At 43.2% G+C, this 25,330-nt stretch overlaps 1 protein-coding gene across 1 annotated transcript in view; it reads right to left on the minus strand.

Moving 5' to 3' along the window:
* The window catches only part of sema6bb (sema domain, transmembrane domain (TM), and cytoplasmic domain, (semaphorin) 6Bb), a 105,395-nt gene that overhangs the window by 21,106 nt on the left and 58,959 nt on the right, over window positions 1-25,330 (minus strand). Inside the window, exons 11-16 of the mRNA XM_084548675.1 lie at window positions 19,585-19,716; window positions 18,885-19,034; window positions 16,674-16,853; window positions 14,057-14,197; window positions 12,151-12,228; window positions 7,189-7,247 (exon numbers count right to left, since the gene is read on the minus strand). Coding sequence (XP_084404801.1) covers window positions 7,189-7,247; window positions 12,151-12,228; window positions 14,057-14,197; window positions 16,674-16,853; window positions 18,885-19,034; window positions 19,585-19,716 — 740 coding nt within the window. The remainder of the gene's footprint in view (window positions 1-7,188; window positions 7,248-12,150; window positions 12,229-14,056; window positions 14,198-16,673; window positions 16,854-18,884; window positions 19,035-19,584; window positions 19,717-25,330) is intronic.

A 25,330-nucleotide genomic window follows, 5' to 3' on the forward strand; every position in this document is an offset into this window, starting at 1 on the left:
TAACTGGAAAAGAGGCTGGAGTACAAATTAAATACTTATATAGAGGTGGGATATAGTAGCAGCAGGTGGGAGTTAGGGCAGGCTTCAGTAATGGCCAGTAACACCAGGTTCCTGTTCGGCCAGGAAACACCTTCGACGACAAATCAGGTTAAAGAATCTGAGATTTTTACACATTCATTCATTCATTCATTCATTCATCTTCTGTAACTGCTTGTCCTGTGAATGGTCGCGGCGGGGCTGGAGCCTATCCCAGCTGCTATCGGACGAGAGGCAGGGTACACCCTGAACAGGTTGCCAGTCTATTGCAGGGCTATTTTAAATTACAACTGAAAATGTATCTGAATCCTTGACAAACCTCAGGAGCAGCTTTTCTACTCTTTTAATAATGATTTATATTGTTCTAAGCAAGTACTCTGTTTTTTAAGGTTTGTTAAGTCATTTAGTTTTGTCAGAATTTACTGAAAAATTAATGAACGCACCCACACTGAGATAAATAAATAAATAAATAAGGCAATCACACATTGCTCAAATCACAGACAACCAGATGGAACAAACAAGTCATTATTGCTGGGATATGATGGGAGCATCTATACTATTAAAAGTATTTCGGATGACTAAAGCTATTTGTTCTGCCTCAATCAAATTAAAACTGGGGTTTATTAAAGCATATTTAAAAATGGGTACTTGATTAACTTGTTTATAAATTCAGCTTCATAGCTGTGCATGTGTTGTACATGTGTATTGGTTTGGGTCAGAGATTACCAACAACAATGAATTGCCTGCTTAAGAGAATGTGGAGCCAATAGACTAATGGACTTGTGCTAGACTCACACACAGGTATGTGCACATACATGCACTTAATCGAATCCAGATATTCGTCTGACCTCATCTCTTTCATCAAAGGGTCCCTCCCACAACACATCGTCTCAGTTAGACGCTCGGCTTCCAAACTGCGCTTTGATCAGAGCGGGTTTAGAGGACAGGCATGTCTCTACATGCAAATGTTTGGTGTGTGCGTGTGTGTTTGTGTGTGCGCAGGGGTGTTTTTTTGTTTCTAATACATGCACAGGGAGCCATCCATAACCACAAGTCAATACCCTTAGCTACACTCAACTTCCTCAGAGTTTCCCATTATGAAACCGAGCTCGTGCTGCGGTCTTCAGACACTGCACAAAGACATTCCTTTAGTGGGAGAATTACACCGATCAGGCATAACATTATGATCACCTGCCTAATATTGTGTAGGTCTCCCTTGTTCCTCCAAAACAGTTGTGGCTCATCAGAGAATGGACATGGGCCTTCTGAGGGTGTCCTGTGGTGGTGTTAGTGGGGGCCTTCGGGTCCTACGGGTTGAGGGGAGGGGCCTCTGTGGATCATCCCACAGATACTTGATCAGTTTGGGATCTAGCGAATTTGGAGGCCAGGTCAACACCATGTGCTGTCATGTTTTTTGAGTTGTTCCTCAACTGTTTTTGTGTGTGTGCCTGTGTCAGGCTGCATCCTGCTGGGGATGGCTGCTGCACATCAAGGATCAAAGTTTCCCAGCAGAACATTGAACTGTAACAAGATGGTCAATGTTATTCACTTCTCCTGTCAGTGGTCATAATGTTGTGGCTGATCTGTCTTTCTTCATCCGTCTGACTTTAAACAGATGAGGAGAATGTCACTAAACTAAAGACGTGGATACTTGTGTGAGGTAAGGAGAAGGACGGCAGCTCTGTGATATATGAAGAGAAAAGATTAGGAGGATATGAGTCAGGTGGTTTACAACACTTTGACAGAGTTACAGCTTGGCCACGAGCCTGCTGAGGAGGCCAGTGACACAGGAGACGTCGGAGGCACACTCAGTCTATTTGTCACACCGGCCCCGGCCGAGCTCCCATGACAGCAGAAGCTCCTTTTCCTTCCCCACACCGTTCTCCATTCCCACAGCTTTCGTCCACTCTCGTCTTTTTTTCATTTCCTACGTGATTACCTCAGCACCACCTTGCCATTCTCTCCTCCTGTGACCCTCCCGTCCTCTCTTCCCATCACTCTGATTTTTTTTTTTCTATAGTCACCCTTATGACTCAATACTTCTGAGCCCCTGAACCGTTTCACCCGTTTCATCCTCGAGGTTTGCCTTCTTCCTATCATCTCTCAATCCCTCACTCATTCTTTTTGGTCTCCTCTCTGCTCCTTGATCTGATTTGCCCAGCCTCCCCTCCCCGTTCCCGCTTTCCTCAGCCACATTCCCTTTCCCCTTGCAGAATCACCCTTGATATCTATTCGACCGCCATCAGCCAGAGAAGAGATGAAAATCGATTCTCCTTCCAGCAACTGCTTCTCTCTGGTTAAGGAGAAAGGGGAGGCAGTTAGCCGGACTCTAAGTAAGGCCGTCCATCTATCTCCCTCTGATGACAAGCCTGCTCTGGAATCGGTGCAGCACTGGCTGAGATTGGAGGGAGATGAGTTAGAGGAGAGGCACTGAAGCGGCAGAGGAGCGGAGGCTATGGCGGCAATGAATTACTTGCAAAAACTAAACAAGCATAAGCATAATTTCCCCTGAATAAACCCAACCAAGCCCAACCTAGCCTTAAGGACCAATTTACAAAAACAAACACAAACATATTTTCTCACTCACAGTACCTCTGGCGGTGTATAGCGATTTTTTTGTGTGAAACGCTCACGGCAGTTAAAAGAAAAAAAACTAATTAGCAAAATAAAAAAAACACACAATTAGTGTTTATTTAGTGTCTTTGTCCCCCAAACAAAGAAATAGCAGCTCACACAGGGCAAATACTGTACAGCTAAAAGCTACTGAATCTAATGGGCAGATTACCCAGGAGAACATGTGTGTTTTAGCTTTACTTCTGGATATTACATAGTTGTTTTCTATTGCATTTAAAATCTTGGGACAGATTTAGGTTACCCTTCAGTTCTTCCGTGTTGCCTCAAATATTATCATCTTCCGGGCTCTGTTGATTGACCTACTAACTTCTGACCTGGATGATGTCATCTCTGAGCGCCGTGCGCACCTCCGATGGTCGGCTTGTTTACCTGTAATTTGCTACTGCTAGTTTTTTGCAACATGGCTGAATATTTTTCCAATTCTGAGGTTGTGGACGACGACTTTGTTTATGATGGACGTCCTTACCGTTTTGAGCCAGAGTATATGGATGAGGAGCTCACTGAAAGGAGGATGTGGAGGCAGAGAGAGGAACAGCTGGCCAAAGAACAACAAACCGCTGCACGTCCGCGAATAGACAACAGATAACTCTGGACTCAACAGGGAGTAGCACTAGCGTATCGTGACAAAATATTAGCGAAATGAATGAGTTTCGCGACAGATAATCCGTTATTTAGAGGCTGCATTGCGGTGCCCCATCATCACACCCACTATATGGATATACGCGGATATAAACATCGCCGGAACGACTCCAAATGACACCAAAGTTATATGGATGAGTAAACGATCGTATTTTATGCCAGAAATAAGGTCCAGGTTGTAAAAAACAGTAATTCCCCTTTAACCACAGTTTTCTGATGACTAACCGTTGAAGATGCTGCTGATTTTAACTGTGACTAGAGGCCAAACAGGGAAAATTCAGTTTGATATGCAGCAACAGAAACCGACTCCTCCTCCTCGAGCAAAGAAGTAAGCAAAGGGGGGGAGAGAAAATGAGTTTGCTGAATTTCCCCAAAGAGAGAAAGATAGGCCTGACCGTATCACACCTCTCATCTGCTGGATCAAGATCCAGACAGGTGGGATAAGTCCAATATAGAGATATGAAATATTCAGCAAGCGAAAGCCTCCTGTCATTTCCACCGATCCAAGTCCCTGAGGGGGTTGGTGTACGCGCGTGCAAGCATCTGTGTGTGTTTGTAAGTACACAGATGTACAGTATATGCACGAAGACTAAGGCACGTGAAGAGAGGCCTGGAGGAAAATGCTGATGGACACATATGGAGTGAGTGTGCAGTCAGTTTTCAGAGCCTTACCGGTGTCAGTGACAGTTTGTCATAACAAGCCTATTGAAGCTGCGCCTCACTGTCTTCGTCTGAATGAATATTGCGTTTGCAGATGGCTGAAAGAATCTTTGTCTCACAGAGAGACAAAGAAAGATGGACCCAGCATTAAACAGGAATGGGAAACACCGAGGAAAGCTTCCATATCAGAGACAATGGAAGTGTCAAATGAAAAAAATAGAAAAAGCACATGATGAAACGATAGGCCGTGACACTGAGTTCATCACGATATCTGAGACAAAGTGCTGTCTGAGTGTTGGTGGCAGCCGTCAGATAGATGCTGGCTCACGTTCCTGCCGAGCCAGCCCGGCACCTCTTGTTCATCCAGCGACAACACAGCTCAGCTCTGTCAACAGAGCTCAGCTCCGGCATATTTTGCGACGGGATCAGACGCTGGACCAAACATGCCTCAGAGCTCAGAAATTCCTCAATGGCAGGGCCAACAAGCCGGACAGTACATCTTTATGTGACACCGCTCCAAGACCAACAGATACCAAAGCACTGCACAATGTTGTCTCAGTGAACAGTTTGGGGTGTACAAATCTGAAAGTTAATACTCTCCTTCATGCCCGTGACCTATTTAAAGGAGCTCCCCTCTAATTTAAGATGTCAAAGTCAATTTACTAAACATTTAAAGCTTGTGAAACAGATCTCTGTTGCCTTTTGTTGCTCTGGGATCTGGACTGTCACTCTGGGAGTTAAGGCTCATCTTTAACTGAAGTTATGTCATTGATATGAGTCCCAATTAGCGAATGGCTGTTTAAACATGAGACCATTAAAATTGGAAAGGTATTTAGTGACCGCACCAGCCTGGTGGAGTCAGGCTCAATTATGATCAGAGTATGAGTACGGTAACACACCATTTGGATTTCATTACGGGGCGTTTTTCAACCGATATGGAGAAAACTGGTTAGTCCTGCAACCGATCAGAGCCATTATGTTGTAAACAAATTCAACTCAACTGCCCTCAGACGATTTAAATATGTAAATAATGATATGCTGGCGTCTAAATGATTTAAACTGGCCCAGCAGATCTTTGCCAGGGCATAATTAGCTCCTATCGGAGCGACTCCAGACAAACTTTCACCAACAAAAATGTTTTCAATAGGAAAAATTCAGTAAAGTGTCCCAGGGTATGACTGAAGAGTCGCTGAAGAAGCAAACTGGCAATCCTTTTCAAATGATCCCTTGATTTGAGACAAATTTGAATCTTTTTCCTGTTTACAGTTGGATGGTAAGGAGAAGGCACTCAAGACATGTGGATATCCCATGTATTCAGTGGTCCACCTACACCTGAGGGACAAAGGACAAAGGACACTTCTAACATAACAACGTCCAAATCTTAGCCACAGAAGACCGATGGTTTGAAAGAGGAGTAAAGGACCGGTTTCTGGTCGTTTACACAAACAAGCAATTTTCAGTAGAAGTTTCCTACTTAAACCTCAGACTTCCCACCAGTCCCTTAGAACTGAAGAAGCTACTCCAATGAGTGCTGAAACGTCTTCTCAAAAAACTCTACAAGCCCAATCGCCCTTTTCAAACGTTCTTTTTTTTTTTTGTCAGTGTGCCTTAACGTCACAAGACGTTAATTCTCTTTAGTCATTCTTAACATTCACATAAATTCATTTTGTTTTTGCCTGATGCAGTGCACAAAAGAGGCACCATATTAATAATGTCATCGAGAACAAGTAGTGCGATTCTCAGTTTTATATTCCACATGACACAAGTTCCAGGTTGCAGGTGTGCAGGAAAAACGTTAAGGCAGAAAAAAATGAGTTAGAGACGTACATAGAAACTGACTGGGGACAAAAGTTAGGACATCTGCTGCATTATGTAAGTGAAATATTAAAACGCTGGAGTGCCACTTCAAGGAAAAGCCCCAACAATGCTTCCAGGAAAACTGCAGTAATGATCTAGTACAATTCATCTCTCATGGAAAAGCGCCGTGCGTCCGCTTTCATTATCAGTGGTCATCATTACTGCATCCGACCCCGAGACCCCGCGCCAGATCTCCACATAAAACATACAGAAGAGGATCAAAGAATGGAGCTTGTAAATACTCCATTAGCTAACTCAGCAGGAGTAATTATGTTCATCTCTCACCCACTGGTGTAGTACAGAAGTAGAGTAATGATCAGAGAAGATGCACTTTTTAATTACAAGCTCCTTGCATGCCAGAGTGAAAAAAAAAAGCATCATATTTTGAATCTAGTTCATGATATTAAACAAAAATGAACACACCATGTGACTCATGGGAGTCTGTTTAAGAGTAAGAGCAGCAGTTTGATTAAGGAGCTACACTTGGGCTTCATGAAGACAAATAACTAGCTTAACATCGCCATGCACAGAGCGAGCATCAGCCATTAATTACGGGGCCCATACCCTATGGTCTGGTGGTCAGAGGACCTGAAGTGAGAGAGCAGCATCAAACAGAGCGTCCATCTGAAACAGGATTACGGTCGTGCGCGGGTTCAGATTACGCAATATTCATCCGTTCTCTTCACGGGGAGCACGGCGCATGAACCCGGGGAACTTTCACAAGCAAAGGATTAATTTGCACGCGTCGGAATTAGCGCATACATCAAAGCGCGAGGGGGGGGCCGTCATGGGAGTTTCCAAAACCTCTGTGTATCTGGAATAAAGATTTTGCTTTGCTGGTTACCCCTTCTATTTTCATAATGATATGTAGAGAGAGAGAGTGAAAAAGGAAGACATCAAGGAGAATTCAAGCTGGAGCGGAATATAATTAACCACATGTATATGGAACAAAACCTAGCAGACCAAAGCAAAGCTAGCATACAAGTAGAGGCAGAGTAAACACAAAGAATGAACAAAGTTAGCTAAAACATACACGGTGATTTTCCTGCCAGCTCAAAGACAAGATGAGACTAGCAGATCGTCTCTGTGCTGGATCTCGGTGGTTACTCTTGGGAGAAGTGAGATACTACAGAGCACCGAGGTGGATTGGGACTCTGTCTCTGTGTTTATTTGTGGATTTCCTGTGTATAAACTGAAACTACCGGGATCTTCCTCTCTTTTCCTGTATTGTTGTTTACCCTGAATATACACAAGTTATGTAAGGATCTGGGCAAAGGCAAGAGAGCTATTTGCTTTAACACTTGTCGACAAACACGCAGAAGCACACACACACACACACACGCTGAGAAGTGCTCCTCTTACCGTCACAGTCGCCCAAGTGGGCCACGTTTCCCTGTTCAACATCTTGCTCGAACGGCAGTCTGCGGAGGAGAGGAGACACGGTCATTAATCAGAAGACACAGAGGCGCAGCAACTCGGCCACTGACATACAGCACTGATCCACTCTGATAGAGGAAAACTATCTCGGTGTTACAGCTTAGGACAAGTTACAATGGAGTGGATATCTTTACAAGCTTCTTCACCGCTTTAGGAGACTGGACTGAAGAAATTCTCTGCGTGTATTTTGTGAAAGCAAGAAAGAAATTATTAAAAAAGTAAGAAAGAGAACTCAAGTGGCCCTTGAGCTGCCACAGTAATCACCATTATATTTAAAGATAACCACTGATGCCTGCAGCATCAATAATTGAGTAATAACTAATGAATTACAATCATAAGGAGTTTCAAGAAAAATCAGTTTTACTCGTTAAAGCGCTGCATATAAGGTCACCATCTCATCTTTATGAAAAAAACTCAATTCCTGAGAAATGATGACATATTCCTACAACTCATTTCCCATTTGGGCAACAAGGGAGCATAGAAAACTCAGCAGACAATAACATATGATGAAGAGAGGAAGCAGAGAGGAAATGAGAACAGCACACAGGCCAGGTGCTCACAAAGACAAACACAACTGCTTTTAGTTATGGCTCATGTCTGGGGAAACAGCACCAAGTAGTAACGGACAGGCTGGGGAAATCTGCGTAGGTGTGTGTGAGCGCACGTGTTCGCCCGCAGGCTCCATTCATTACAGACCACCTTTATAATGAAGTCCATGCGAACGGAGAGACTTAAGTTTGTTAATTTAAACATATGAGAAATTCCTGTGCTGAACTTTTTTTAGTAGTGCAACAGATACGCCCCTGTTGAGGAGAACATTTAAAAGGCTGCACTGAAATACTGAGAAGAGAAAAACAGAAAACACACCACGCCAGTGTTGACAATGACTGACATACGGTGGTAATTTTGGTGCCTTGACTCCCTTCCATCCAATATCCAGATTTACACCAACACATAAGAGGATGAGAAGATTGATAGCACTCTCTTACAGGCGCCAAATGTGACGCTACAGCCAGCGGACCATGAGCTTATCTGACCATGAGGACTGGAAACAGGGATGAACAGTGAACCTCGATACACCAATCAGCCACAATACTGACAGGAGAAGTAAACAACAGTGACCATCTTGTAACAATTCAATGTTCTGCTGGGAAACGTTTGGACCTGGCATTCGTGTGGATGTTACTTAGACATGTACCCCCCTCCTAGACCAGACCAGGCACCCCTACCCCATAGCAATGACACTCCTTGATGGCAGCAGCCATCCCCAGCAGGATGCAGCCTGACATATGCAAACACACAAAAACAGACCTAGACCTGGACATGGCCTTCAAATACCCTAGATCCCAAACTGATCAAGTATCTGTGGGATGATCCACAGAGACCCCTCCCCTCAACCCATATGACCCAAAGGCCCCCCACTAACAACATTGTGTTGCCAGATACCACAAGACACCCTCAGAAGGCCCATGTCCATTCTCTGATGAGTCACAACTTTTTTAGAGGGACAAGGGAGACCTATACAATATTAGAAAGGTGATCATAATGTTATGCCTGATCGGTGTATATGAGTCATATCTATGCTTTTTAGTAGGGTGATGTGCTCCAGTACGTAGTACTGCCACTTTACTGCACAGGGACCGTTCCCATTATACCAGGGGTCCTCACAAGTAGTTGGTCCCCTCTCCTGTTGATTTATAATGGCACTTAAACTACATTACCCAGAGATGTACTATGTGTCACTTGCCTCTTTCTGCTCTTGTTGGCATTGCGCAACGCTCACTTGTTTGTTCTCATCAAAGTGTACCGCCACGCGCCCACTCCTCTGCAGGGCTGATGCCTTCACAGCACCGCACAACAAAGTCAGTTTAAATAGTTTATATTGTTTATAAGGGGAAACTGAACGTTAAGTTCTTAATTGGTGTGACATGCTTACTTTGTTGAATAAACTTCTGTTGTCAAAATCAGCATTATTTTTTAGTATATTGTATTAACTGTGGCAAATCATAATGTGATATGTAATTATTTGCTGATGCCAACCGACCTATGCATACACCAACAGGTGAATAAGAGGAGACACACATTTACACTTAAAGCCCTGGCCGTAGCTATGAATCCGAGGCTGTAGCCTGATGTGCAACTTCCCAGTCGTGTAACTAAATCTGACAGCGATGCAGACCGCAACAACTGTGATTGGTCCAAATTGCATTTCCTCGTCTTCGTTCGGATCTCTCAGATGCCGGACAGGGACAGAAAATTCTCCCCCTTTCTGCTTCATAACACCATCTATTCAGATGTTTTCTCTCTTTTCTGTGTGGCGGTGCGCAGCTCTTCTGGTTTTGTCCAAAGATACCATTGCAGTCAGTTTTTTGGCTTCACCTTATCTAACTCACAACACGAGAAGAACCAGGCGTATTTCTTAAAATGTCCAACTATTTCTTTAATCAACATCCATATTTTAAACAAATGACTCACACTTGTAACATCTCCTAACGTACAAAAGAATATCTTTTTGAAAACAAAAAAGTTCAGACTTGGGTGGATGTAATGGTGGACTAAAGCCATAAATATATGTCGTCGTTTTTTTTATTCTACACTGAAGCTGTATCTGCCCTTCCAAGGACCTCTAAAGATCTAGACGCTGAAATGAACTCCAGTTTGTATTCTGCAATTAGCTAAAGGCTAAAACAGCAGCGCAGCCAACATTCGTGCTCTTAATGCCCGAAAGACACCGTGACAAATGAGTGCAAGAGCGCCACGAACATTCAGAGGTTGTCATCTTAATCAAGAATAATGTTTTGTGTTCAGCCGGCTGCATCTCACACACTGTGGGTCATTTACTTTGTATATTTTAGCTTCGCCTCTGGGTCTGTGTGCATGCATGTTTTATTTTTTTCTTCATAATAAAAGAGCAAGCGATCGAGAACATATGTGAAGGGGGTGATGAAGGCTGTGGACAGTGACACAGCAATGATTAGGGTATGGGGTTAGGGGGGTTTACCCTAACCCAGTGAAGTGTACTCCACAGAGTACTGCTACAATCGGCAGGAAGAAAATGCATTGGAAAGGTTATGTAATTCAAATAATTTAATACTGATACAGCACCTAAACTCCTCATGTGGCAATTGAGAATGAATGAACAGCTAACAAGAGAGCAGAGCATGTATAAATGACTCAAATGTTGCTGCCACCAAGCATTAAAAATCAACCTAAACATAAAAAAGCATTGCAACATCCCCTGTTGGGACCGCTCTTTTCATTAGTCCAATACCACCCACTTTAGAATCAATTCAAATAAACACATTTCAAACATAATGTTGATGAATGGGTACTTGAGTTCCTCTGGCAGTGCTGCTGGAAACTGTCGGTTTACTGGATCTAAAGAGGTGTTTGCTACATAACGGTGTCACGTTATTCTCACTGGCAGTAGCTATGGTAAGTAGCCTGGAGTGGGAACCGCATGAATCTGAGGAGCCTGTATTTCATTTGCTCTGGCAGAATACGCCTGGCTGCCCCAAGTTCAAATGACTTCCACCTGGGCTTCAATGGCGCGCCGATCACAACCATTTACCTAGCATGATACGGGTTTGATACGATGACTGTACAGAGCATGCTGCTGAGGTGAACGTCCCATGTTTCGTTGTTCTGATTGGTGCTAGGTCTGTCTCAACTGCATTTTGGCCTGTGCTTGTTGATAACACCTCTTGGAAATTGAAAATGAACCAAAAAGTTACTAAGCTGCGTTTGTTTTTAGTGCCAGGGTGGGTACTGTAAACAACTATGTTTCCTTGCAGTAAAATGCCCATGAGATACACTTTCCTTAAACTTCAAAACTCTTCTTCTTCCTCAGAAACTGACCACATTACAGACTAATGTTATATAAGGCCAACTGCTGAGCACTCCTCTGGCCTCAGTTTGCAAAGGGAGGTTGCATTATTCCACAAGGAGGAAATCCACAGTAACTCAATGCACAATCGATTGTCAAGTTGACCGCCCTTGGTAAATCAAATCAAGTGCAACATAGAGGCCTTTAATAGTGTAAGCAGGCAGCCTGAGGTGGTCTTTAAGGTCTGTGTTGTCTGTTCGGCAGGCACTACACCTGTGTTTCAAGGCCTAACTCAATAAGCAGCTTGACTAAAGAGAAATCTGATTTCACTTGAAGGAGACAGCCATGACTGGGGGAGAGCTGCGTTTCAACAGCAGGAGGAGAGAGAGAGGTCACACAGACACACGCAGTACATACATACAGTACACACACACACATGCAGACGGATGTGCATACGTACACACTGAGACAACACTGTCTGGGTATTTGAGCAACAGGGCTGGCGTTACACAAGAGAGATGCAAAAACTCTCACACACCCACGCAATGTTTTGTGCGCTTGATTACAAGTAAAGTGAAAGAGCATAGTATTCTTCAAAATCAGGCATCTTGAATCAATAAATATACAGGCTACTTAGAGGGCACAGATGTTACTTAGAAGCTCAAATAGCCTCAGACAGAACCAAGGACTTCCAGACCAGATAAATAATATATAGGGTGTCTGTGCGGGTGGTCTGCTAGGTCTGCTGTCAGAAAAATATCCTTGAGAAGAATGACAAAGGAAGAAATAAGTCAAAACAAGATAATAATAAAAAAAAAACTGTGGGATCGAAGCGAGAGAAGACACAAAGGTGATAAAACAACACCTGCAATTCTGTGTGGCCGTAAAGCCAGTACGAAGAAAAGAACAGACAATCTGCGCGTCAATATTGTGACACAGAGCAGGATACCGTATAAAGAGGATAGAGGTGTGTGGGTGTGTGTGTGTGTGTGTGTGTGTGTGTGTGTGTGGGTGTGTGTGTGTGTTGTGGTGATGTAAATAGAAATGGAAAGGTGTCATACCTGGTCCCAGGTCTGAGGAAAGAACAGGTGCTGCCTCTGGTCCAGCCGCAGTACGGATCCCTGGAGGCGATGCAGTTTCTACAGAGAGACAGAGAAACATCAATTAACTCTCCAAAAGTTCCACTTAAATTTAGATTCTGATTTCCTTGATTGTGATTCCAACTGACAGGTGTGCAGCACAAGTTTCGCACATGAGGGCTACAATTAGTAAAATGATCCTTCAGTCTAACGATCCATTATCTGTGGCTGCTTAGAGGGTCACAGGCGCCCTGTCCCATCCCAGCTGGCGTTGGACAAGCTCTATTGATCTACTAGTATCTACTGATGACATTTCCCTGTTTATCTAAAAATTGCAAATGCCGATAATCAAAAAGTATTACTGAATACAAGTTTAGGTTTTACAACCTACATTAAACTGACTAGTTGTCAAAGGGGTTACTTTGCCGAAACTGCAGTAACAGGAAATTCGCAAGTGAATTACAAATGCAATTTGAAAGCTTTCAAATAGTCGTTACTTGGAAGAAACAGCCTTAACTACTTTTTTCCTACAAAATGTTATTCACTTTTTTAGGAGCAGGCACCTGAAAGTTGGTAAGTGGAACTTGATTTATTACTTTTCCTGAAACTAGTTGCAGAACGTTCCTACACTTTGAGATTTAGAAGTAGCTGCAACGTAGCTGTCCAATAGCAGCCTTCAGCCATTCACTATAGCTTTTCTTTACAGAAACAGTTTCTCAACAGCAGAATTGCCTGGGGTTTGGCTTCTCGGTTTGAGTTTCAGAAACATGTATCATAAATAAAAATACATCAACACTTACATTAATCTTTTACACTGTATTTTTTTTTTTAACTCAACTTCTAAATACAAGTTGAATGTCCTTGAATGCAGCATCAAATCCTGCTGCACTGCTGTGCATTATAGGTGTAATGCTGACAAAACCACAAAGCCCCACAAAATTGGCCAGCTCCCTTGACAGTTTTTAGCAAATTAAAGTCTCTGTAAGTGAAATATGATACTCCACGTGCGCCAAGAATAAAAAAAAAAAAAAAGCGCTTGGAAGGAAGTGCATCAATCTAAATACCTGTGGCATATTAGGGAAAAACATTTGACACGCGTGTTAAATGTCCTACAAGGGATTAGTCATTACTGACTAATAATTCAATATGCAAAACTCCTGAAATGGTCTTTTAATGACATGCTGTGGGCTTTCTCCGCGGTTAACATGAGTTCTTAATGACGTGAGTTTAAATGAGGTTAAAAAGTCAAACTGTGTGCTCTGCATACACTGGAACGTTGATACTATAAAATGTTAACTCAGTAAGAATTTATTTAATAGTTTAACTATTAACTATTAACTATAAGGGGTTTAGCAGTTTGGTCCTTCCAGCTAACAAAAAAAGCAGCATAATAGCCAACTAAGCATTTGTCTCGCCGTACCTTCTGACAATATAACAAGCACTGGATGAACTGAGAACACAACAGACATCAACTGCTGCCTCTACTTCATTAAAAACTCATTGCACTTGATGGTGTAATAAAATCCTCCAACTAGTGCAGGATTATAGTTTTCTATGCTTCATTATGATAATTTATTTTGAACATTATACCGATTAGTCTGTAACTAATACTACCATCTACTGAACCTATAAGCTAAAGGATAATAATACAGGATTACTTTTACTGATAATGTGTTGCAGCTTTTATTAGATATTCTGCCAATTAACTGTTTTATTGACTATTTTATTGATGTTTGATTCATGTCAGTAATATGAAGCAGTTAACAAATAATCCCAAAGCTCAAGGAAACTTGCTACGCTGGAAGGCTCGTCGCTGGTTACCTAACTTCTTATTCCGCCCTGCTGTCCTTTTATCTTACTATATGTACGCTGTTTGGTGCGGACTTACTTCATGCACCTGGAGTAGAGCTGGCATCGTGCCACCGGTACTCTGACCACGCAGGAGGGGAAGGCGAGGAGCAGCGTATGGCTCACCCGGTCCAGAGTGAGGGACAACAGCTGCCTGGCCTGCGGAGAGTCCTCAGCACACCTGCAACACACACACGCAAACAAATGAACACACACACAGGCACACATAAAACAAAAAAAAAAATCCATTAGGCAACATCAATTATCAGACCGAGTCCACACATTACACCTTTGACCTCAGTCTCAGGAAAAAAGCATTCCTCATGAGTTAATGCGAAACACAACCAAAACAGCGCCATATATGAAAGCCGTAATAAAAGCAACGAGAGGCCATCCGTCTAGCCAGATGTTACAGTGTCAACCAAAATATGCACTGTGCTGATTGTAGAAGTTTGAGGGGTCGGCTGGCCATCAAAAACAGCAGCCAGGAGCTGAATCGCCTCTAATTGGCACTTAGAGCTACGATAGCTGGCACCAACCCCGCTCTCATGCGGCAGATTTATACCTTTTTATGCACGTGTGCACTCATGCATCAGTTGTATCTGGATGGTTTATGGTAATAACACTGCGGCGGGCCCACAGTCATTAAGAAGAATCTATCATTCTGCTAAGGCCAAGCTGTGAGTCATTTTTCACAGGCAATATCACTAAAGGCAGGGGAGAAAGAGCGGGAGAGGAGTAGAGAGCGAGAAAAAAATAGAACGGCTAACAAATGCAGGAAAAAGGTAAAGAAGCAAAGAGAGACCGGTGAGAAGAAATTAATGACACAGAACCGAGATCAGGCAAGGTGAGGAGATACAAGCTCTGTTAGCACTACATCTCTTTCAGGCCATTTCCTTGTTCATTATGGCGACCGGGCCCATCACAGATCAGTGATTTCTATCTGCCCTGACTTCTTAAAAGATGTTAGTGGGTCTGTTTCTGCGTAACCTGGAGTTTATTTCTTTGTCTGTGAATGTAAGGTGAGGTTGAAGGCCGGACCTGGGAAAAAAAATGATGTGGCTGTGCTCTGTCTCCTGATTAGCTGGGGGCCTGCTGTGATAGCTGGACTGTCACTGACCTCCTGGTGAGCTCGTCATGCACATCCAAATGACCCCTCACCTACTCCTCCCTGCCTGCACCAGCTTATTCACCTTCACTATCTCTCGTTTTCTCATACAGGAGACAGGCATTTTTGTGCCTATTTTTTGAGAAGATGGAAAGAGAAGGAAGTTTAGGAATAAGAAGCAGTGGTCAATGTGTTTTTATCAACCATCTGGTTGAAGAAATAACCCACTGTTTCCATTTATTGCAGAGAAGAATGGAATATACCGTATATATGTCAGTGTGTGCAATTACCAAAACAGAAAGCTAGCATTTAGAAACATGTACTTTCTTTCTTAAAATGCCTCTAATTAGCCTCGGTGAAAGATAATCACCAGCCAAATCTGCCAGCATCTGTGTGACAATTTTCTACTCCCTACCCTGCAGTCATGCGCCGCGTGGATCTCGACAAAGAACAAGTGCAAATGCACGCTACCCAGTGTTCATTACATAATGATGGGCATCAGTGAAGCCTCGGAGCTTTGAGCATCGTGCAAAATGCTGATTATGAAGGGACGAGGAGCCCAGTCCTCTCCAATCTTTTGTCAAGATCCAGTTATTAAACATGATTCAGACTGAAGATAACGGGGTCAATTTTTCTGGCAGTGTGCAACTTTGGTCAAGATTAATGTGATTTTATCATGATTTCATTACATTCTGATGTTTTACACTTAATGCTCTTCCACAGCATGTCTCAGACTCATTAGAAGATGCTCAGATTGCTTGATAATGGCTATTAGTGTGTAATCCTATTCATTTGCCCATTTCTGTTTTCTGTATGGGCTGAGATCCCGCACAGTTATATGTCTCATACAAAGAATAGGTGATGCTTTCTTTCATAATTCAGAACACGTCATGACTCCAGGACATATTCTCATGCTTGTTTTTTTTTTCATATCCTGCAACATTTCTTCTGAGCCCATCACACCACCAGCTCCCCTCGCTGCGTATATATAGCATGTCAAACTGAAATGTCACTTAACCTCTTCCTGGCCTATGTCTCTGTGAGCTGTTTCCCATCAAACTTTCTCACTATACAGATTTGTGCCTTTAAGAAATAATAAAGAAGTGCAGATTGACTTTTTTTTGCCAGACGATAGATGACAAGACAGATGCCACTCTCGTATGTAAACAGTGGATGTGAAGCCACTTTGTACAGCTTAGGTTAGCTTAACACATACGGTGGAAACAATGAGCTACCCTGACTAGCTCTTCTAAAGCTCTCAAGTGTCATTAATCACATACAAACCTCATAATTAATGACAAAATTGTGCAATTTTTACAAAAATGGAATATAATGTGTTAGCTAATGAGCTTTGGGGGGGCGTTAGTAAGTGTTTCTTTTGACCTTTTGTCCAACCTCAGTGAACCGTCTCTTGGCTGTAGCTTCACATTGAACCAATGTGATTTTACTCTCATCATAAATCTCAGGATAACATGAAAAATAATATGAAAAATGCCAAAACTTCTCTTTTAACAGCTCATTTCTTTGTCGCATTGCGCTCTTGTCTTACTTATCAGGGTTGAATCCTTCCAGTTCCTCCAGGAAGACGTTGCTGTTGGTGACAGTATTGTCCTGGTTGGGCATAATGAGAAACTTGAGGATGGTCCCTCTGCTCGACCCGAGGAACAGGACAGTGCGGTTTCTGTGAGGCCCAGCCTCTGTGTCCACCACAATCTTATTCAGCTGGTACCTGAAATGTAGAGAGAGACAGAGTGCTGCATTAATGTCACAGTGCTGTGCGGCCAATCCTGGGATTTCCCTCAGTGAAAGCTAAAAGCATAGTCAAGTAACTCCTGGAGGCGAGTTTATGATTCGAGTGCATTACAACTGATTGGTTTAGGTGTAAAATACAGACTCTTGTGAATTTAAATCATAACATGCCATTTTCTCTTGAGTCACTGCTGAAATGAAATTAATTCCACAGAGAAGAGTCTGCTCATCAAATTTACATAATAAACTAATTACAGCCGACGTTTCAGTCATTAATAATATCAGTCAAGTAAATGGACTAGGCCTGGAACAATAGCAGTGTGCTGCTGAGCTACACACAGTCCTCTATGTGAGTCAACAGACGAGAATAGAAGCCATGTTGTGCCGGGTGTTTAATATTCCTCATATAGCCAGCCTCCAAAATCCCGCGGTGGCCGGTCGCAAGGGTACTCCATACGGTAGATAGTGGAGAGAGACAGACACACAGCCAAAGAGAGAGGCAAGCATGTATTTATGTGGGACTTGACTTGCACTACAGCTGCTCGCCTGCTACCAGAAGCTTCAGCATCGAATCGGGGGGAGTCCACAGCCTCAAAACACAAGCAGCGCATGTGTTTGCACATACAGTACATCTGTATCTGTCTGCACCACTGTCTCCTGTTACAAAACATCATGTAGTAATTTAATGGAATCAACTTATGTAGCCGTATAAGGTTTACAGACAGATCTCATTAACATGAGCTCTTCTAATTCTGAGTGATGTGACTTGAAATTTATTAATGTACTTACTGAGTGTTCATTAAATCCAAATTAAGGTTGCAAAACAGACCAACAATAGGGTTGTGTTCACACTACGAGCAGCAAAAGTTACAAAACAGCCAAGTGTGGCCAGTTACACTGTGGGCAAGTGTTGCCCAAGCGCTCATTGAGGTTACTGGGGATTGAAAATTGGTGATTGGTTGACGGATTACTGCACAACTGGAGCGTGAAAAAAAGTTAAATGCAGCTCCACTTTATGTTCGTTGCTTCATATGGTCAGCGTCTATTGAAAAAGCTTGTTGCTTTTTTGCCACTGATGTAAACACAGCATAAGGAAAACCATAGAAGACCTTTAATGTGCATTAAATACAACATAAACTACTTTCTATATGAACATCTTGTGACTGTCCATAACAAATGTGGACTTAAAATGGGAACTAGTGTTTTTTACAACCTGGACCTTATTTCTGGCATACAATACGATCGTTTACTCACCCATATAACTTTTGTGTAATTTGTATTTGTTCGGGAGATAATTAGATCAGCGTATATCCATATAGTGGGAGTGACTGGGGCACCGAAACGAAAAAAAACCCCCAAAAAACTAGCAGTAGCAAATTACAGGTAAACAAGCCGACTGTTGCAGGTGCGTGCGGCACTCAGAGATGACATCATCCAGGTCAGAAGATATCTACAGACCCCGGACGATGATAACAGGTAACTCCGGACTCAACGGGGAATAGCATTAGCGTATCATAACAAAATATTGGTGAAGTTTCGCGGCAGATAATATGTTATTTAGAGGCTGCGTTTCGGTGCCCCAGTCACTCCCACTATATGGATAAATGCAGATCTAAATATCTCAATACAAATTACACAAAAGCTATATGGGTCAGTAAACGATCGTATTTTATGCCAGAAATAAGGTCCAGGTTGTAAAAAACAGTAGTTCCCCTTTAAAAGGCAGACTCTGAGCTTTAATTGGAGGGTAATCAAACTGGAGCAAAAGTATAGGAATTACAACCATTTTTTATACAATGAGATCTATTTTCAGAGGCTCTAAAATGACCGGACTGCATTATTCATTAAAAAAATACTGACTGATCAAGTCTGCACTTTATTCATTATAGAACTGTCACTTTTATATGTTCTGATGAAGAGCTGAAATAACAAGAAATGTGTCAGTGTCCAAACATATACAAACCTGAGCGTATATTCAGGGTTGTGACTTCTAATCTGAGTTCAGACTCACCTGACCATGGTTCTGACTATCCAGGGTCTTTGTCCGAGTGATGGCACAGCTTCATCCATCAGAGGGTGGGTCTTGACAAAATTCAGCATCTCATCAGGGAAAGAATTGGAGGAATTGAACCTCGATCCTTGAACAGCACATCCACCAGGTCTGCAGACAGGAAAAATGAAGAAGTTAAGCAAAAAAAACAGAGAATACTTCATTCTTCATTCAATTCTTCAGACCTCAGTAAAGATATAATTATACAAAAAGCAGTCTAGACTGTGGTCTGAAAGCCATATTCAGACAGCTATCTACTTTCTTTGTCAGACAGACATTTTTTTTTCTCTGTGAGCTTTGATGTAGTCAAAAGTATCTCGCATCTGAAGTATTCAGAAAGAGCCAGAGAGCTGCATGAAGTCAAGACATGACTTTCAGTTTGCTGAACAAATTCCTATGGGCTGCAATAGTATCGGCCTGAACTCTCCATTACACGTGGGGATAATCAGTTTGGTCTCAACAAGTCACACGACCTTTTACTTAGTACAGCATGTCTATATTTCTATACTTGGTATAAAATCATCTGAACTGGAACCTGCCAAACACACTTTCTAGAGAAATATTAGAACTAAATCGAATAATAATTGATAATACTGCTGTCTTCTCTTAGTTCCTTGACAGCCTGAACACTAGAGCATAAACTGATGACTGCCATTTGCACCTTGGCTTCGGGATGACTTCATCCGGCACAGGCGTCCAAATAGACTCTGGTGATTTCTGCTCTTTGAACCTTCCATCGAACACCGCAGCCAGCTGCTCCATGTCAAAGGCGCACACCGCCGAACCGGGGATACTGAAGGGAGACAGGGACACGGTGGTGAGACACAGACTGTTATTGGATATAACACTTAGAGCCGATGTAAAATGATTGTCAGCCCTGTGTCAAGCAGGCTTTACTTTCCAACAAGGGTGCAGAAAGAATAAGTGACGGAACGAGAAAAGGTAAGGCAGATTATACAGAGGCTGAAAAATAGTCTGTGAACGATGACAGAAGTTAAAATACAGAAACTGTAAGTGTGAGAAAGGGACAGGCACCCAGCGAAGAGGACAAATTAGATTTGGGCTGTTCATATTTTGACATCCATTGCTGGAACACAAAGGAAACTGTTACTGAGACGGAAAGAAAAATGGAATAAGATAGACGTTTTCAACTCAGTGGCCAAAGAATGGATGCGTGGCGGATGCAGTAGCTGGATTAGGCCGACGAAAATATCTTGTCTGGAATTCTTGGAATAAAAAACTAAACAGGAAATGAGTCACTGAATATTCTGTCACAATGGGGTGGGAAGATTCTCGTAAAGGAAATGAACCTAACAAAGCATTCCCGTAAAAAGCCAGGTGTACCTCGGAGGCGGTTTGACTACTCGTGAACTCAGCAACAGGGAGCAGAGCATCTGCTCTGAGAAGTGTCCAGAGCCCCCCCCCACACATACACAATTAAACACACTCAGACACGAGCAACAAATACAGGCACAGTCACACAAATTCAGGCTATCTGCTCTGGGCCTGATTCTACGTCGTCGTGTTCTGGCTGGAGAAACGAGGCACAACAGAGACAGAGGAATAAAGAGAGCAGTGTCAGGATGAGATAAGAAATGAGTTTTTTAAAAAAAACATCCCCGGCTTCCTGCTCCTAGACTCAGCTCTGTGCTCTGGATGTGTCCTCATCAGTGACTAATGGCGGACATGGTGTGAGAGCTAGTGACTAAGTATTAATACTTAGAGGTACACACACATTAAAACAACCTGAGTCACTGAGTCACCTGCAACCTGCTGCTACGCAAATCCCCACACAGGCCATATCTAGCTGTTCATTCACTTCTTCCACTCTTTCTTCCTTAAAAACTAAAGGTCCAGCTGGTGATTTGAGGGTGTGCGTAGCCTGCCCCCATGAGTCGGTATCGAGCTGAGAGGTGTTTCTGTGGAGTTCCTTTTTGAAAAGCCACAGAAGTGTTTGTTCAGGAGGATAGCGCCTGAGGGCTGGACTCTGGTGGCAGCACGGAGCAGTGGTATCCTGATGTGCCATTTGATCAGGTCACGCCACCTCCCTCAGTACTTATCATTCATAGGCAGGGATGTGACTCAGCCCTGGCCAGCGTGGCGGGGTTGCAGGCATATCTGTGGACGATATGCCGTCTCTCTCAGGGCTGCAGGCACCAGATGTTACGTGTGACATATCTGCCAGCTCTGCACCAGTGCCAGCTTGGCTTCCTTTCTCTACCTTCACCCCCCCAGCTCTGGCTTTCTCTGTCTCTCCGCAGGTCACTGGATTTGCCCTGCGTATAGCGGAGGCGAGCCAAAAGGCCCCGGGCTGTTTTTCTCTGAATTCTCTTAATTATTCTCATTTTCACTCTGAAGTAGCCTCTCCCGCTTGTGTTTCTCAGCTCGTGTGGATTTACACAAGTGCAGTTTTCAATAATACTGCCCCTCCACACTTCAGACAATTTTCCTTTGTCTAAGTTCTGTCCATGCCTGTCTGTCTAAGGGAATTTGTCCTTGCTTTCTCTTCGACCAGGGTTGAGTGACAGGCTGTCCGGGCTAGATCCATATACTGGTAGTTTGAGAAGGCCGCTGCGGAGTCTAAAGTGCTTCCTCACTGTTTAACAAACCCACTGACAGCTTGAAATAACACGCCTCCCGGGTACACATGATGTTTCGTAGGAAAAAAACAAGAATCAGGAGGGGGCGGGAGGAGTAAGGGAAGTTACACTGCCTTTAATGGTTGTTCAACTCAGCTGAACTCTATCTTATAAATTATGGAGACTTGGAAGTTTTCGCATCCATCCGGATTATTAGAAATAGAGATCTCTCGAATCGAGTAAACACATTACGGCTACAAGTCATATGTTTATTTAACTCGCAAAGTAAATGTAACAGTATATTTACTTACATAAGTTTCATAAGTTGAGGAGGGTTTTTTTTTTTTATTTACACCCAACTTTTATGGAGCCAAAAGGTTTTTAGATACACTTGGTTTTACAGGATAATCATTCAAACTGTTTAAGCACCACAATGCAATAAAATATGGAGTCTCAATGGCATGCTTTACAATAATGACCTTAAGTCCAGTTGACTCTGAATCTATTTAGTTTGTTCAACACAACAAGGCTTCAGGCAGCAATTTAAAGGACAGGTTTGACATTCTGGGAAAAGAGACTACATATATGATTTCACATCATTGACGTAAACATGACGTCTTAACCAGGGCGCTTTTATCGTAAGTACGCGGAAACATAGGGAAAACTGCCAATGCTTGTGGAAACCTGTACAACTATTTGCAGTTTTACAGGGGATGGAAGTTCTAATTTAAGAATTTTGCCAATATGAAAAAGAGAAGCATGATTAACTGTGGAGATATTTTTAACCAGTCCTCTGGTTAGACCAAAGAATGTACAGTTCACATCTATTTGACATTTGAGAAGTTGCACAGATCCCAAAACTGTGAACTTGTTGAGCCTTTCTCATTTTTTTTTTTTTACAAAACCTGGTACTGATATTCGACCTGTCATTACAACTGTATAATTTAAAACCACTTTCTAATTGAGCCTGAATTCCCAGACCCTGTGCAACCCCTGAACTTCTATCCTTATTCCATCAGCTTTTTACTTCACTTTGTTCTCTGGTCTCCCATTTTCTATTCAAGCAACCTAGTTTTTCATTCTTTTGTTGACCTTTTCACATCATGTCCCTGTGGGTTTTTTCTTCTCCGTCTAACCTAACTAGCCGAGCCCGTGTGGACCGGCTAGCATCTCTGGAACGACGGTATTCTTCGTGTAACGTGGCCCTGCTGTCAGCTCCATGGCGTGTTCCTTTACCATTTTCCCAGGTACAAGCTAGCTACCTCATTATGTACTCCTTTGCCTCCTCTCCTTGCAGAGCCAGGGGGTCTAGCTGCACATCTGTGCATCCTTCCCTTGTGCCACACTTTTCCTGGCATTGTAAACCTGTTCTCCTTTTGCTCCTTGTCCTCCTCATTTCCCCCCCTCTGCTGTGTTTTCCTGGAGGGGCATCCTGCTGTCTGACTCTGTCACATGGGATTCTTTACAGCCAAAACTGAACAGAGCCTCCCGCTCTCAGGATACACCAGGTTTACTTTACTTTGCATGGGATGTTTTCTTTGCATTCCTGCGCAGCTCCATTAAACCTAATGAGGCCCTGTCAGTCGACTCCACAAGTAACATTTTCAGCTGCCTAAACAGTAACTAAGAAAATTGAATTGTTTGTCTTCGATACAAGTCAACTGCAGGACAATGATGATGGCAAGTCTCTTCTTTCAACATATACCCACTTAACTGAATTGCTCAAAAAACAGAAAATACTTCTCCACCCCAGCGGACGCACATTCGTTTGTTGTCGCTCCCTGTATCTCCTTGACCTCTTGAGCATGGAGTGTGAGTGCAGGAGGTGCTCCGTGGGCAATCTGAGCTTGTCTTTCATCCCTCTTTGAGAGAAATGACCCCGGGCTTCAGAGGTACATGCACAAAGGAAACGGCAACTGGGGACGTTGTTATACTTCAGAAACAGATACTGAAGGATTCCAAAAATGCAACTGCATAATAGCTGAGAAGCTGGTATGCGCCTGTGAAATTACCCCTGGAGTATGTGGCCACAACAGGAGATGAGTAACTTCTGATAAAACCTTGACTTAATCCCCGTTCCCATGCTGTAGTCCAATATATGCCGCACAGGGCCAAATGGCAGGAGAGAATAGCTATTCCTCTACTCCCAGGACCTGCTTCACACTGTGTTCACTGCACGCCGCCAGCCAAAGCAATTTGTCTGGCAAGCACTTAGCCAGTGCGGCGCAGAGGGCCACGCAGGGCCAGTGGGAGTTTTGCAGCTCACCTCACACGTTCTCTCCCTCTATTTGTGCTCATTTTCCTCCATCTCACATCTCCTTATCCGTCCATCTAAACCTCCCTTCCTATCTGTCCGGGCTGCCAGTTATTTAAAATAGGACCCTGTAGCAGGTTAGCCAGGCGGGGGTGTGTGTTCAGCTGGTTCTATTCAGCGGTGAGCTGTAAATGCTGTTATCTGGGAACCATTGTAAGTGTTTTGGAATTTGCGCGTTTGTGTGCAACTGTGTGTCCGCGCCTTGTGTGTGTGAAGCATCCATCTGTCTCTGCAGGCAGGCCTCCTCTCTCGGAGCGCAGCACTTCCAAACAACGCAGATAAGATGCAGCTGATGAAACAATTTTAGATCTCAGAGAGTGGGGGGGGGGGGGCACACGTGTTGTCCATTATTGACTTCCTCGCCCTTGAGTTTCTCATCCATCTCTTCCCTTCTAGCTCACCATCTTCCTCATTGCTATCCTGCAACCAGTATAAAGCCTCATTTTTATATGATATACAGGCACCGCTGACTGGTGACAAGCTGCCGGCTGCATTTAAGATAGAGTGTAGTGATACTGCAACTGATACAGATAGCAGGCAGTTTAAAGTGTTTGCTATAATGCACAAGGTTAATGGTACCCAGGCTATTCAGGCAGTACAACATGAGAGGGCTTCACAGAAAGATTGAACTGAATTCTTGTCTATTTTCCATTTGAGCCACTTTGCAGTAGGCTAGTTTGTAGCAAAATGTTATTTTGAAGCATATGCACAATGTTCATCCATTTGCAACTTGGGAGGATTTTTGCACAAACAGAGGGCTTCAAGTAGCTTTACATCTTACGCTGAGAAAACTGGCATCTAAACTGCTTTGTGCAAGTATCTTCAAACAAACCGTGATAAGCAGATTTCTACACGATGAAAGAGAAGAAGGATTAAGAAAAATCGTAAAGCATTTCATCCACTGTGTACTATAGCGCCATGTTAATGAAGACGTAATTCTATATTCACCGACTCTGAAGTATTGGATGTATATTGTATGTGTGGTGTAAATAAGTATTTTTGTCACAGTCCCTTCTTTTCTCTTTCATCCAATTTCTCCGGTTTACTGTTTGTCTTGTCTTTTCTTCCTCCACAAATACCCCGAGTCTCCAATAATCCCCCATTTACCAGGCCGCATCGCTCCTCTCCTCTCACCTTTTTTCAATTTAATCTTGTCTTTCAACAAATCACCCTTTTGTCCTCAATGAAAGCATTCCATGTGTCTTCAATTACTCTGTGCCTCACAATCTCGACCTCTGCACCGCCACGCGGCCACTTTCATTTCTCTGGAGCTCTGCTTGGCCCGTAGGAAGCCTTGCTCTTTTCCACTTCACAGGTGAAGGAACAAACTGTGGTGGTCCACTAAACTCTCAGGGTGAGCCGTGCCGGTGCTGCTAGAAACCGCGGGTCTATCTCAGTCTCAGTGGGGAGGATGTCCAAATGTGTTTTTAAGTATGAATGAATACTCTTTTTTCCCAGGACACACAGGACAGGACTAAAATCCCTCCTCTGCAGCCCTCAAAGTTACACATGTG

This window comes from Chelon labrosus, assembly GCF_963514085.1.
Source record: "Chelon labrosus genome assembly, chromosome: 7".
Lineage (NCBI taxonomy): Eukaryota > Metazoa > Chordata > Actinopteri > Mugiliformes > Mugilidae > Chelon > Chelon labrosus.